The 14,634-nt window shown below is 42.6% G+C and overlaps 1 protein-coding gene across 1 annotated transcript; it reads left to right on the top strand.

The window, feature by feature from the left end:
- Positions 1–9,449: 9,449 nt before the first annotated feature.
- Positions 9,450–14,257, top strand: LOC140505964 (uncharacterized). The gene is made up of 2 exons (XM_072612588.1): positions 9,450–9,659; positions 12,041–14,257. The coding sequence occupies exon 2, from the start codon at positions 12,164–12,166 to the stop codon at positions 13,325–13,327; it is 1,164 nt and encodes a 387-aa protein (XP_072468689.1). The 5' UTR covers positions 9,450–9,659; positions 12,041–12,163; the 3' UTR covers positions 13,328–14,257.
- The last annotated feature ends 377 nt before the right edge of the window (positions 14,258–14,634 follow it).

Below are 14,634 nucleotides of genomic sequence, written 5' to 3'. Positions count from 1 at the left end.
AATTCCTTAAGATACCTCCAAAAAGAGAATCTGAACAAATTTTAGAGTGGCAGAATCTACTAGAAAATAAAGTGTGCGAGATTTATAGCCAAGAAAGCCCAGAAGGTCTATGGGAAGGATCTATTACATAGGTCTGGAGAAGTGCAGAGCACACAGACTGTACAAGCTCAGACTCCACTATAGCGGAGCGGAGCAGGAACCACCAGGGTGAACTGAATCAGAAGCAGCAGTGAAGATTCTCAAACGTATCAGCACAGGATGTGATCCCAGTGTAATTGAGTGAGAGAGAAGCTCAAGATCCCTGCTAACAGCAGCAGCCACTCATGAGACTATCCAACCATGGATTAAAGGTTTGAAAATCACCTACTGGAAGTTTTGGGAGAAAAGATGGCAGAGTGAACTGTAAGTGCACTCTCCCTTCTGTTGCTGACCTTGAAAAATCCCCAGAAAATACCGCCCCAGGAAAAATCCTAGAATAGTAGTATCAGCTGAAGGGGTAATCAGTCTCTCAGCTCAGGGGGCTAGGAAGATAATTAAGGAGAATCCCTCTTCCTGTGCCTGAAGGAGACCAGTGTAGGACTGGAGCTATCCCAAACAGCTCTACCTAAACAAATCAGGAGGAGATCCCGAGCCCCAAGGAGGTGAAGCCTGTAAGGGCCTATAATAGCCTGTAAGGGACCCAGGGGTGCCTTAGCACAGCCACGGCAATTAGACAGATGCCAGAACAGATAGGAGTTAACCAGCCACTGAGCCTGCCTGTGCTCTAGCTCAGGGACAGAGGAGATCGTATAAGGCCAGACCACCCCTCCCCCACACCTCACATAGTGATCTTCAGGTTAACATTAGGGAAACTCAGAAAGGCTTCCCCTCGTCTCTGCCTTGGTATGCCAGGAAGCTCAGCACCAGGTAAACTGCAGCATTCTAGCTTCAAGCTGAAAGACTCAGAGGCCACAACACACAAAGTCTCAAGTACTTAGCACAGGAAATGAGGGACACAGTCCCCTGTGCCCTAGAAGCAGATATCAACTTTAAAGTCAGGGAAAAAGTCAATCATCATTAGCAAGAAGTAAACTACAAATTCAAAGAGCATAGAAGTTGACTAGGGGGACAAAGAGGTCAGCCTTAAAAATTTACTCACATCTGAAACCTGAGAAGGGAATATAAACTGATCTCAATCCCAAAGAGAATTCTTGGAAGAGGTCAAGAAGAGTTTAAAAAGCCATACTAGAGAGGTAGAAGAAAAAGCAGCAAATGATTTTTAAAAAAATGAGAAAAAGACTTCATTAAAGAATTAAAAAGGAAAATTGGACAAATGGATACGGAGACACAAAAACTAACTGCAACAATTGGACAAATGGAAAAGGAGATGCAAAAGTAAAATGAAGAAATGTGATCCTGACTGCAGCTCCTCGATATCTGAATGATTTCTTTCTGACTGCCTATACTATTTTCTCCTTCACTTAATAGTTCTTGAGTTTGGCAACAATATCCCTTGGTGTTTTTAGTTTGGAATCCCTTTTGGGCAGTGAATGGTGGATTCTTTTGATAATTATTGTGCCCTCTGGACCTAGCACTTCTGGGCAAGTTTCCTTGATGATTTTTTTGGAAGATATTGGCCAGGCTCTTTCTTTCATCGTGGTTTTCTAGTAGGCCAATAATTCTTAAATTTTCTCTCTTGCATCTATTTTCAAGATTGATTGTTTTTCCAATTGGGTATTTTGCATATTATTCTATCTATTCATTCTTTAGGTTTTGTTTGACTAATTCTTGATGTCTCATAGAGTCAGTAGTTTCTACTTGGTCAATGCTAACTTTTACCAAATTGTTTTCTTCAGTTAACTTTTGTATCTCTTTTTCCATCTGTACAATTATTCCTTTTAAGGAATTATTTACTCCAGTTAGTTTTTGTACTCCCTTTTTCATTTGTCCAATTTTCCCAGTTAGGTTTTGTGCTTCTTTTTCTATTTGTTCAATTTTCCTTTTTAAAGACCTGTTCTCTTCAGTGAATTCTTTTTTTCATACTTTTAAAATCATTGACCATTTTTTCTTCTATTTCCTTCTTCAGATCTTCCAAGAGCATTCATTGTGGATGTGAGCAGTTCATAGTCCCTTCTGAGGGGTCAGATGGGAGTACAGTCTCAATACTGACCTCTTTTGTGTTCATGTTTTGGTCCTTGTCCCCATAGAAAGGTTCTATGATTTTTTCCTTCCTGCTTTGCTTCTTACTCATGATGATGATGCTTCGTGTATTGTGATCTCTGATTCTTTCAGCTAGAAATTAAAGAACCTGGTGCTGAGCTGACTGCTGTAAGAAAGTAGAGGCCAGGTGAATTCTTTTGTTTTTTGTTTTGTGTTTCCCAGGATTAGCCTTGGAGTTAGCTTGTTAAGTGTGGGGGAGGAGTGGTCTAATCACAGGAGACCCCCTAGCTGAGCTAGAGCAAAGGCAAACTCAGTAGTTGGGGTTCCCAGTTGCCCTAGTGTCTTCCCATTTCCCTTGGAGTTCTGAGGCATGCCTGGGTTCCTGGTGTTAGTGGTTGTGAGGCTCTACCCCCTAGGAGTTCCAGATCTCCTCCTGGTTCACTGAGGTGGGGCTCTCTTTGATAGCTCCCTTCTTCTGCCACAGTCAGAGGAATACTCTTTAGTGATTTTCCGAGCCTCGGGTACAATGAGACTGGTTGCCCTTTATGCTGATCCCACTTATTCAGGATTTTTTTGGGGAAATATTTTGTGGTTTTTCCAAGGTCAACAAGGGGAGAGGGAAAGAGCATTTACTGATCACTCTGCCAATGTGGCTCCTGGAAGTTCAAGTAGGTGACTGACAAATATTTAATCTGAGGGCTGACAGTCTCTGTAGTCGCTGTTGCAGATACCTGGGGCTCCGCAACTCTCCCTCATTCATTTCCACTGGACTCCCATCTTGGGGTGTTTTGCTTGAGATTCTATGATGGTGCTACTGCCTCAGGCTTCCCTAGGGCTTTCCTGCTAGACTAAATTAGAAATTCTGAAAACCAAAGGAAAAATTAATAAAATTGAAATTTAGATAACTATTGAACTAATAAATAAAACTAAGAGTTGGTTTTATGAAAAAAAAACCCAATAAATCTGGTAAACCTTTGGTTAATTTGACTTACAAAAAAGAAAGGAGAAAACCATATTACCAATATCAAAAATGAAACGGCTGAACTCACCTCCAATGAGGAGGAAATTGAAACAATAATAAGAAATTACCTTGCCCAACTATATGCTCACAAATTTGACAATCTAAATGAGATGTATGATTATTTTAAAAGATATAAATTGCTCAAAGTAACAGAAGAGGAAGTTGAATACTTGCTAACCCCAACTCAGAAAAAGAAATTGAACAAACCATCAATGAACTCCTAGGAAAAATTTTCCAGGGCCAGATGGATTTACAAGTTAATTCTATCAAACATTTAAAGAAAAGTTAATTCCAATACTATATCGACTATATGGGAAAATTGGGGAAGAAGGAGTCCTTCCAAATTCTTTTTATGACACAAATATGGTTTTGATACCTAAACCAGGAAGAGCTAAAACTTTCCTGCTGAAAATACTGGAGAGTATAGGAATAAATGGAACTTTCCATAAAACAATAAGAAGCATCTACCTAAAACCTTCAGCAAGTATTATATGCAATGGAGAGAAGTGAAATGCATTCCCAATGAGATCAAGGGTGAAACAAGGATGTCCATTATCACCACTATAATTCAATGTGGTACCAGAAATGTTAGCTGTAGCAATAAAAGAAGAAAAAGAAATTGAAGGAATTAAAATAGGCAAAGAAACTAAGTTATTGCTTTTTGGACATGATATGATTATATCCTTAGAGAATCCCAGAGATTCAAGTAAAACACTACTTCAAATGAAAAACAACTTTGGCAAACTTGCAGGTTACAAAATAAACTCACACAAATCTGCATTTCTGTATATTAATAACAAAACCCAGCAGCAAGAGATAGAAAGAGAAATCCCATTTAAAGCTCAGGTAGACACTATAAAATATTTGGGAAGCTAACTGCCAAAACAAATCCAGGGACTATATGAACACAATTACAAAACACTTTTCACACAAATAAAATCAGATCTAAGTAAGTGGAAAAACATCATTGCTCATCGGTAGGCTGAGCTAATGTAATAAAAATTACAATTCTATTTTAATTAATTTACTTATTCAGTGCCATACCTATCAAACTATCAGACAGTTATTTTCTAGATGTAGAAAAATAATATCAGAATTAACCTGGAAGAACAAAAGGGTCCACAATATCAAGGGAACTCATGAATGAAATGCTAGGGAAGGTGGCCTAGCTCTACCAGATTTCAAATTGTATTATAAAGCAGCAATTGTCAAAAGTTCTTGGTACTGGCTAAGCCATAGAAGGGTAGACCAGTGAAATAGATTAGGTACTCAAGACACAGTAGTCAATGAATATAGCAATCTATTGTTTGATAAACCCAAGGACTTAACCTTCTGGAATAAGAACTCATTGTTCAACAAAATTGCTGGGAAAACTGGATAACAGTGTGGCAGAAACGAGGTATGGTACAATGCTGACACTGTACACAAGAATAAAGTCCAAATAGGTACTTGATCTAGGTATAAAGATTGATATTCTAAACAAACTAATGGAGCAAGGAATTCTGTATTAGTCAGATTTATGGGGAAGGGAAGAATTTTCTACTGAACAAGAGATAGAAAACATTATGAAGTAAAAAATGGATAATTTTGACTACATCAAAATGAAAAGATTTTGCACAACCAAACCCAATGCAACCAAGATTAAGAGTGAAGCAAAAAAATTGCAAAAGAAGTTTTGCAACTGGTGCCTGTGATGAGGGTCTCATTTCTAAAATATATAGAGAACTGAGTCAAATTTACAAGAATACATCATTACCCAATTGATAAATGGTCAGAGCACATTAACAGACAGTTTTCAGAGGAATAAATTAAAACTATCTCTAGTCATATGAAAAAATGCTCTAAATCACTTTTGATTAGAGAAATGCAAATCAAGACAACTCTTTGAGACCACATTAGACTTATAAGTTTGGTTAACATAACAAAGCAGGAAGATGATAAATGTTGGAGAAGATGTGGGAGAGTTGGAAAACTGATTCATTGTTGGCGGAGCTCTAAGTTGATCCAACCATTCTAGAGAACAATGTGGAACTATGTCCAAAGGGTTACAAAAATGTGCATAACCTTTGACCCAGCAATATCACTTATAGGACTTTATCCCCAAGAGATCATAAAAATAAAAAAGGTTCTGACATGTAAAACATATTGATAGCAACTCTCTTTGTGGTGGCCAAAACGGGAAATCAAGGGGATGCCCATAAATTGGGGAATGACTGAATAAATTGTGGTATATGGGTGTAATGGGATACTATTGTGCTATAGGAAGTGATGAAGAGGAAGACTTCAGAGAGGCCTGGAAATATCTTACATGATTTGATGCTGAGGGAAAAGAGCAGAACTAGGGGAAATTTGTACACAGCAAAGCCCACAGTGTATGAGATTTTTTTTCTGGTAGACTTTGAACTTCATTGCAATGTAAGGACTTAAAAAATTCCCAGTGGTCTTTTAAGGCAAAATGTCTTCCACATTCAGAGAAAGAATACCAGAATTCAATGGCAGAATATAGCAGATCATTTTATTTTGTATTATGTTTTGGTTTGCTTTATGACTTCTCCCACTCATTTTAATTCTTCTATGCATCCTGACTATAGTGAAAATGTATTTAATAGGAGTGTATGCATAGAACCTATATAAAATTGTATGTTGTCAAGGGGAGGGAGGGGGGAGAGAGGAGGGAAAGACAGGGAGGGAGAAAAAATCCAAATCATATGGCTGTGATTATGGAACACTGAAAATAAAGAAAATAATAAAAAATAAAAATTAGATTTGGGCAAGAAGAAGCTAATCACTCCATGTGACATCAATAATCTGTTAATCAGACTATCTCATTGGACAAACAATTGACCTGGAAAATAGATCCAGGAGATAAATTCTATGATTTATTGGTCTACTAGAAAGCCATGATGAAAAAAAAAAGAACCTGAATAATGTCTTCCAAGAAATTATCAAGGAAAACTGCCCTGTGGTTCTAAATACAGAGGGCAAAGTAGGCATTGAAAGAATCCAACAATCACCTCCTGAAAGAGATCCCAAAGTGAAAATATGAAATTCCAAAATTATCAAGTTAAGGAGAAAGACTGAAAGCAGACAGAAAGAAACAACTCAAATACTGAAGAGCTACAGCCAGTATGATACAGGACCACACAGGACCTTGCAGTTTCTACAAGAAAGATCAGAGGGGATTGGAACAGGATATTCTGTAAGGTGAAAGAGCTGCGAGTATAACCAAGGATCAATTATCCAGCAAAATTGAGCATAATATTTCAGGCAGGGCATGGACATTCAGTGAAATAAGGGATTTCTAGAGCTTCCTGATTGCAAGGCCAGAGCTCACCAGAAAAATTTGATCTTCAAATACAAGACTGAAGAGAGTCATGAAAAGATAAACAGGGGAAAGAAAAAAAAAAACTTGTTATTCAATATGGGCAAACTGCTTGTATCCATATAAGGGAGGATGGTATTGTTAATCTTGAGAACTGTGTATGTATTACAATATTGAAAAAGGATATGCATAGATAGAAGGAGTGGGTATAAATTAATTGTTGTGAGGATAAAAATGTTATTCAAGCTTGTGGAGGGATTATCACAGGAGAAGAGAAACGGAGAAGGCAGAAAAAGTTAAATCACATCACAGGAAGAAGCATGGAAAAGTATTATAGTAGAAGGAAAGAGGGGAGGAAGAAGAACCTTGTTTGAGATTTATTCTAATCTGATTTGAATCAAGGAGGGAATGCTAAACTCAGTTACATATATAAATCTAACTTGCACTATAGGCACTATGGACGGAAAAGGCAAAGAAAATGGAGGTGGGTTAAAAGGGACGAAGGAAGTGGTAAGAGAAAAAGGGAATAAAAGGGAGGGGGCTGATAGAAAGGAGGGAAGACAGAGAGAGACAATGGTCAAAACTAAAGCTGTAGTGGAGGTGAAGGGAGAACAAAAAGGGGGGAAATAAGATGTTGAGAAAGACACAGATAGTAATCATAAGTGTGAATGTGCATGGGATGAACTCTCCCTTATAATGGAGGTGGATAGCAGAAAGGATTAAAAAACACAATCTAACAATATGTGTATACAAGAAACACATTTGGAATATAGGGATACACACAGGGCAAAGGTAAAAGGTTGGAGCAGAATATATTATGCTTCAGTTGATGTAAAAAAAGCAGGGGTAGCAATCCTAATCTCAGACAAAGAAAAGGAGAAATAGATCTAATCAAAAGAGATAATGAAGGAAACTGTATCCTGCTAAAAGGCACCATTGACATTGAAGCCATAGCATTACTAAACATCTATGTACCAAGTGATATAGCATCCAAATTCTTAGAGGAAAAATTAAGGGAGTTATAGGAAGAACTAGTCAGCAAAACTGTAGAAGAGATTGACTTCAATCTCCCCCTCTCTGATCTCGATAAATCTAACCTCAAAATAAAGAAGAAAGATGTTAAGGAAATGAATAGAACTCTGGACAAGGTAAATATGATAGATCTCTAGGGAAAATTGAATGGGAATATAAAGGAACATACGTTTTTCTCGGAGGTACATGGCACATGCACAAAAATTGATCATGTACTAAGACATAAAATCTTCACAACTCAGTGACTAAAGGTAGACATTGTCAATGTATTCTTTTCACATCATAATGCAGTAAAAATTATATATAATAAAAGGTCATGTCAAGATAGACCAAAAATTAATTGGAAAGTAAATGATCTAATCCTAAACAATGAATGGGTTAAACAAGAGATCATAGAAATAATCAACAATTCATTCAAGAGAATTATAATAATGAGACAACCTACCAAATCTAATGTGATAGTGCAAACACAGTTCTTAGAGGAAGTTTTATATTTTTGAATGCCTACATGAATAAGTAGAGAAAGGGGAGATCAATGAATTGGCATGCAATTGAAAAAGTCAGAAAAAAATCAAAATCTCCAAATAAATACCAAATTAGAAATAATGAAAATCAAAGGAGAGATTAATAAAATTGAAGTGAAGAAAAATATTGAACTAACAAATAAAAGTATAAGTTGGATTTATGAAAAAACATTTAAATTGATAAAGCCTTTGTCCCATTTGATTAAGAAAAAGAAAAAAAGAAATTCAAATTACCAATATCAAAATTGGGAAGGGTGAACTCACCTACAAAGAGAAGGAAACTGAAGCAATAATTACAAATTACTTTGCTCAACAGGATGCCAATAAATTTGACAATCTAAATGAAAAAGATGAGCATTTTAAAAAGTATAAATTGCCTAGATTAAGAGAAGAGGAAATTAAATACCTAAATAATCCCATCTCAGAAAAAGAAATTGAACAAGTTATCAATGAACTCCCTAGGAAAAAATTTCCAGGGCCAGATGAATTTACAAGTGCATGCTATCAAGGATATAAAGAACAGTTAATTCCGATACTATACAGACTATTTGGGGAAATTGGTGAAGAAGTAATCCCACCAAATTCTTTTTATAATATAAATATGGTTCTGATACATAAACCAGGAAGAGACAAAACAGAGAAAAAATTATAGACTAATTATAGACCAATTTCCATGAATATAGATGCAAAAATTTTAAATAAGATATTAGCAAAAAGATTAAAATAGCTCATCATGAGAATGGTACATTATGATCAGAAAGACTTTATACGAGGAATGCAGGGCTGATTCCATGTTAGAAAAACTATCAGCATTATTGATCGTATCAACAACAAAACTCACAGAACCCATATGATTATCTCAATAGATGCTGAAAAAGCTTTTGACAAAATACAACACCCATTCCTATTGAAAACATTGGAGAGCATAGGAATAAATGACGCCTTCTTTAAAATAATAAGCAATATTTACCTAAAACCATCAGTAATCATTATATGGAATGGGGACAAGTTAGATGCACCTCCAATAAAAGTAGGGGTAAAACAGGGATGTCCATTATCATCACTATTATTCAATATGGTACTAGATATGTTAGCTTTAGCAATAAGAAGAGAAACAGAAATTGAAGGAATTAGAATAGTAAAAGAAGAAACTAAGTTATCATTCTCTGCAGATGATATGATGATATACTTAGAGAATTCTAGAGAATTGACGGGGGTCGGTCCTAGGCGCCTGGGCGGATAGGGGCCTCCCCGGGAGTGGCAGCCCACCAATCCGAGGGAGACACGGCTCCCATAGAGGAGTTGTGAGCCCATGGGATTGGTCGGGTGGGCTGGATCCAATCGGGTGGTAGGCCTCGCCCTCGGGGCGGGTTAGGATGGCAGCCCGGAAGAACCTCCCTATATAAGACAACGCCCTGAACTGCTCGGGGGACTCCTCCATGCAATAAAGCTATGAACCTCCTGCGCATTGCCTGATTATTGCCTGCCGCCGTGTCCCCCGGGGTAGGTCCGGAGACGTCCGAAGCGGTGCCCACCGAAGGGAGATTCTCACTCGAAGGTCCCGGGGACAGACCCGGGACAGCTGGCGCCTGGACAGGGACTGCAGCCCCCGCCGAGTGAGGTGAGTATAACCCTACCCAGTTAAGGGTAGAAGAGTCAGGCAACCTAGATAGTCGGGGCTATCTAGAGGAAACATGGGCTCTCAGATTTCCAAGGGAATGGAACCGGAGGATGCAGGAGTTCTCGCCTGCCAAGTGTACAAGATATGTAAGCAGGTGGGAATAAAAATACACATAAAGGATTGTAGACAGTGGGTGCAGAAAATTCTAACAGTCTCCCCGTGGTTGGCTCACACAGGCTTGGATCATGATAAGTGGAGGGTAGTAGGACAGCAGATGGCTTCCTACCAAAAAGAGGATCCTCAATTCCTGAGCTCCAGAGATTTTGTTATATATGCCACGGTTAGCTCTGCACTCCAGCCTTCACCTCCTCCTTTAGAACAAGCCATAAGTACACAGACTGGCCCCTCTCTATGCGGGTCCGAGGCGGGGGAGAAGGAGCCCCCTTGGGGGGAGGAGGGTGCGCTACCGCTCCCGCTCTACCCCTGGGAGGACATGAGACATTGTAGCGCTGCCCCCCCAAAAGAGACAGATAAGGAGCTAGATCTCTCTCAAAAACGAAAGCAGACAAATCCCCGGCCGTCCAAGTGTCAGGGCGCTTGTGCTTGCTGTCGCAGACACCCCCCGGCAGCTGGAAAGTCCCTAGAGGAACCGAAACCAGCGGCTGGAAATCCCCGTGCCCACTCTCGGCTACAAGCCGCGTTGCTGAAGGCGGCGGAGGAGGGGGAGGAAGTTGATTTTGAGGAGTGGACCGGGAGGCCCTTGCCTTCCCGGTGTTCCAGCAGACCCAACAAGACGGTACCGTACAACGTACCCACCGTCCCACTCCATATAAGTTTTTAAAGGATTTGAAAGATGCAGTAGCAAAGTATGGCGCAGGGTCGGCATATGTAAAGCAATTACTGGGCTCTTCCGTCTCCGTGGCCGCTTGGCTCCTGGGAGATTGGAATGAGATTATGATGGCAGTGCTAGATCCCGCTGTGTTTACTGCCTGGAAGGCCTACTGGAACAGACAAGCGAAGATTTATGCAGACAGCTATCTGGCCACTATCCTGTCATTTTGCTCTCCAGCCCCATTGAGATACTAACCGAGTTAGCACAATTGTCTGAATTGTGAGCCGTCCTCCTGTGCTCCCATGAAATTCGTGCTGGAGATCTCCCCCCTGCCCTTCAGGCTTGGGACCAATTTCCCTTAACAAAGCAGAGAAACCCGGTGGTCTCAGAGCCCGTAGCGGGACCTATAGCCTTCACTGATGCCACCAAGCATTGCAAAGCGGCAGTTTACATCCCAGATAAACAGATCACTAAGGTGCTCACCACACCCTATTCCTCTGCTCAGAAGAATGAGTTGTTTGCAATTCTTGTGGCCTTGCAGATTTGCGCAAAAGAAGCCTTTAATTTAGTAACAGATAGCCTTTATTGTCATAATCTTCTCCCAGTCCTTCCCGAAGCGGATCTTTCCCTGTCTACCTCCTCAGTCCGCCCCTTACTTGTAAGAGTACAACAAGCCCTCCTTGCCCGCTCCCATCCCCTTTATGTTTTACATGTGCGTTCACATCTTTCCACCTCCGGACCTATATTTAAAGGGAATGCCATTGCAGATTCCTTATTAGGGACATCTCAGGTCTTCTATACTGACCCCATTGCCGCTCATAATTATTTCTACCTCCCAGCCCGCATGCTGTCACGCCTCTATAATATACCTAAAGAGGAGGCTAGGCAAATAGTCAAGCGCTGCCGCGCCTGTGTCCCCTTCCGGCCACCACCCCCTCTTACCACCATCAACCCTTGGGGTACCTTCCCTAATGAAATATGGCAGATGGATGTCACTCATTTCCAGTCCTCCATAATCCATGTCACAGTAGATACTTGCTCCTCCCTTGTCATGGCTACCCTCCAACCTGGGGAAGCCACCAAACATGTGATCACGCACTGCCTCCTCTGCTTCGCCGCTCACCGCACACCCCAAACATTAAAGACAGATAATGGGCCCGCCTACACGTCCCGCGCATTTGCCCAATTCTGCCTTCAATTCGGCATTCGGCACGTCACGGGCCTCCCCTATAACCCCACGGGGCAAGCCATTGTCGAACGCGCTAACCAGTCCCTGAAGCGCACTCTTCAAAAACAAAAAGGGGGAGTGGCAGGTCGGCTGACCACGGCACAATTAGCAACCGCCGTGTCCACACGAAATTACTTAATAGCAAATGAGCAACAGATCACACCAGCCATGATGCACGCAGTGCAAACGCCCCGCCGTCCGCCACCCGCCATAACAAATGAGGGACAAAGCCCCGCCACAGTATGGTGGAGGGACACGGAAGGACAGTGGCATGGACCGAACAAGGTAGTGGTGAGGGGAAAGGGTTGTGTCTTGATATAGGAGGAGGACAGCGGAGGTGGCTGCCACTTAAATGGACCCGAGCGTGTGAGGACTCCCCAAAGGGCTCGACGCAGGCCCCGCAAAAAGAAGAAGCGGCTGAACAGAACAACTAGGAGGAGAAACATGGATAAGTATATAATCCTGGTGGGGATGCTATGCAGCCTCCAACTGGGGGCCGGGGCGTCTCTTCGCTCCCTCCCCCGCAACAAGGACCCACCATGGGTGTATTGGGCTGCCGTCCCTGGCTTCCCAGCAGCCCGACCAGCCGCCTGGGAAGGGGATTCTATTGAGCTGAGCATCCTAGGGGAAGCCGCCCTGGTGTTGGGAGGATCGGGGGGTGGCTACCCGGAGAGCCGTCATGATCTCAATAAGACGGTCCACTGGTCAATGGCACAGTTACCTATATGTCTCACCAAAGGGGCCAACATCACCCCCTGTGCCCAGGTACGGAACGAGTCCATACAGGAGCTCCCACATGGACCACATGGGGCCCTGGGTCTGGGGAATTACATCCATATGTACATGCTGAATCGTAGTCTCACTCAGCATCGCCCCCTCTTCAAGGAGGGGATGCAAGGGTTCTGGAACAGCACCCGGTCCACCAAAAGTACCGTCTGCAATGCTACTAGGGACTTCCCTTGCGACCACTTATCACTCCTTAATGCCACGGGAAGCTTTCTACCCAGTGGAAAGATCCCCTACTCCCCTCTACCCCCCTGCGTGTCTACACCCAATATGTTCATTGGTATGCAAGTTTGTTCCACAGGGCATGCAGTAATGGGACAGCAGTGGAACGACACCCAGCAGATCTACTTCATGGATGGAGCACCAGGACCGTATTATGCAGCTCCAGTGCCCCACGTCCTGGCGAGAAATGGGAGCGTAGTCATCCAAAGCCATCTCTGGAAAATGGCAGCGGCCTTTGGAAACATCACCCATATGACAGACAATAGTGGGCCGCTGACAGACAATGACACCATCCGCTCCCAATGGTGGGACCTCATCATGAAGAAAGGATTTACCTGCCATGAGGGTCAGGTCTCTGGACACTGCAATCGTTTCTCCCTTGCAGTCCAGACCCTGAAAAGGACTGATATGTTTCTAATCTGTAGGGAAGGGAACATTACTCAGACAGGGGGCAAATACAATGTATCCTGCTCCAATGGGACCCTCTCTAACACCTTGACGCCCAATGATGTACATTCCAATACCACCTTTGTCATACTTCTATCCATTCCCCCAGTTACCTTTCTCCCTGTTGGGTCCGATGAGGCATTTGCCGACTGATTTCCTTAGGGCTGTGATGGTCAGGGAGAAGAGGGGCTTGGAAATATCCGCCATAGATATGGTAGGGTTAGTGGCTAGCCTTTTAGAACAGATGGAAATCTCTGCCATACAGCGGCAGGTCCACACGATGGCTGCCGACCTGTCGGAATTTGTGGCGACGTCCGCTCGAGCATGGGCTCTGCAACAACAAATTAACAGGCGGGTAGCCCTAGAGCTCAGTGCGCTGACTGATGCTGTACAGGCGATCTCAGCACTCCTCCGAGTAAACGCCATATTGGAGGGACTCCCATGTCACGTCAGGCTGCCACGGCCCCTGTGCATGACGGCGCTCAGACTGAACGCCAGCCAGGAGCTGGACGATGCGATCCGGCGATTGCAGGACCACAGAAATCTAGAGGTCTATATAGAGCACCTAGATGACATTGTAAGACAGATTAGGAATGTAACTGAGATATATAAGAGGGACTTGGAGAAACAACATGGGACATTTCCTGACTGGATTTCCAGATTAGATTTTACCACATTTCTGCATACCATTGGGGTTGCTGCTGGAATGGTTGTGATAGTAATACTCTTGTGTGTGCTGCTTCCCTGTCTTATTTCTTGCACGATAAAACTTTGGAAGAGGGTCCTAGAGCAGGTAAAGGCGGATGTCCTTATAATAAAACAAAAAGGGGGAGTTGACGGGGGTCGGTCCTAGGCGCCTGGGCGGATAGGGGCCTCCCCGGGAGTGGCAGCCCACCAATCCGAGGGAGACACGGCTCCCATAGAGGAGTTGTGAGCCCACGGGATTGGTCGGGTGGGCTGGATCCAATCGGGTGGTAGGCCTCGCCCTCGGGGCGGGTTAGGATGGCAGCCCGGAAGAACCTCCCTATATAAGACAACGCCCTGAACTGCTCGGGGGACTCCTCCATGCAATAAAGCTATGAACCTCCTGCGCATTGCCTGATTATTGCCTGCCGCCGTGTCCCCCGGGGTAGGTCCGGAGACGTCCGAAGCGGTGCCCACCGAAGGGAGATTCTCACTCGAAGGTCCCGGGGACAGACCCGGGACAGAGAATCAAGGAAAAAAGTAGTTGAAATGATAAACAACTTTGACAAAGTTGCAGGTTACAAAATATATCCACATAAATTACCTACATTTCTATATATTGCTAGGAAAGTCCAACAACAAGATATAGAAAGAGAAGTCACATTTGCAATTATAGTAGACACTATAAAATATCTGGGAGTCTATCTGCCAAAACAAACCAGGGACTGTATGAACACAATTACAAAATGCTTTTCACACAAATAAAGTCAGATCTA

This window comes from Notamacropus eugenii, chromosome 5, assembly GCF_028372415.1.
Source record: "Notamacropus eugenii isolate mMacEug1 chromosome 5, mMacEug1.pri_v2, whole genome shotgun sequence".
NCBI lineage: Eukaryota > Metazoa > Chordata > Mammalia > Diprotodontia > Macropodidae > Notamacropus > Notamacropus eugenii.
Note: the sequence above shows the minus strand (reverse complement) of the source record. Positions and strands in the feature narration are given on the sequence as shown.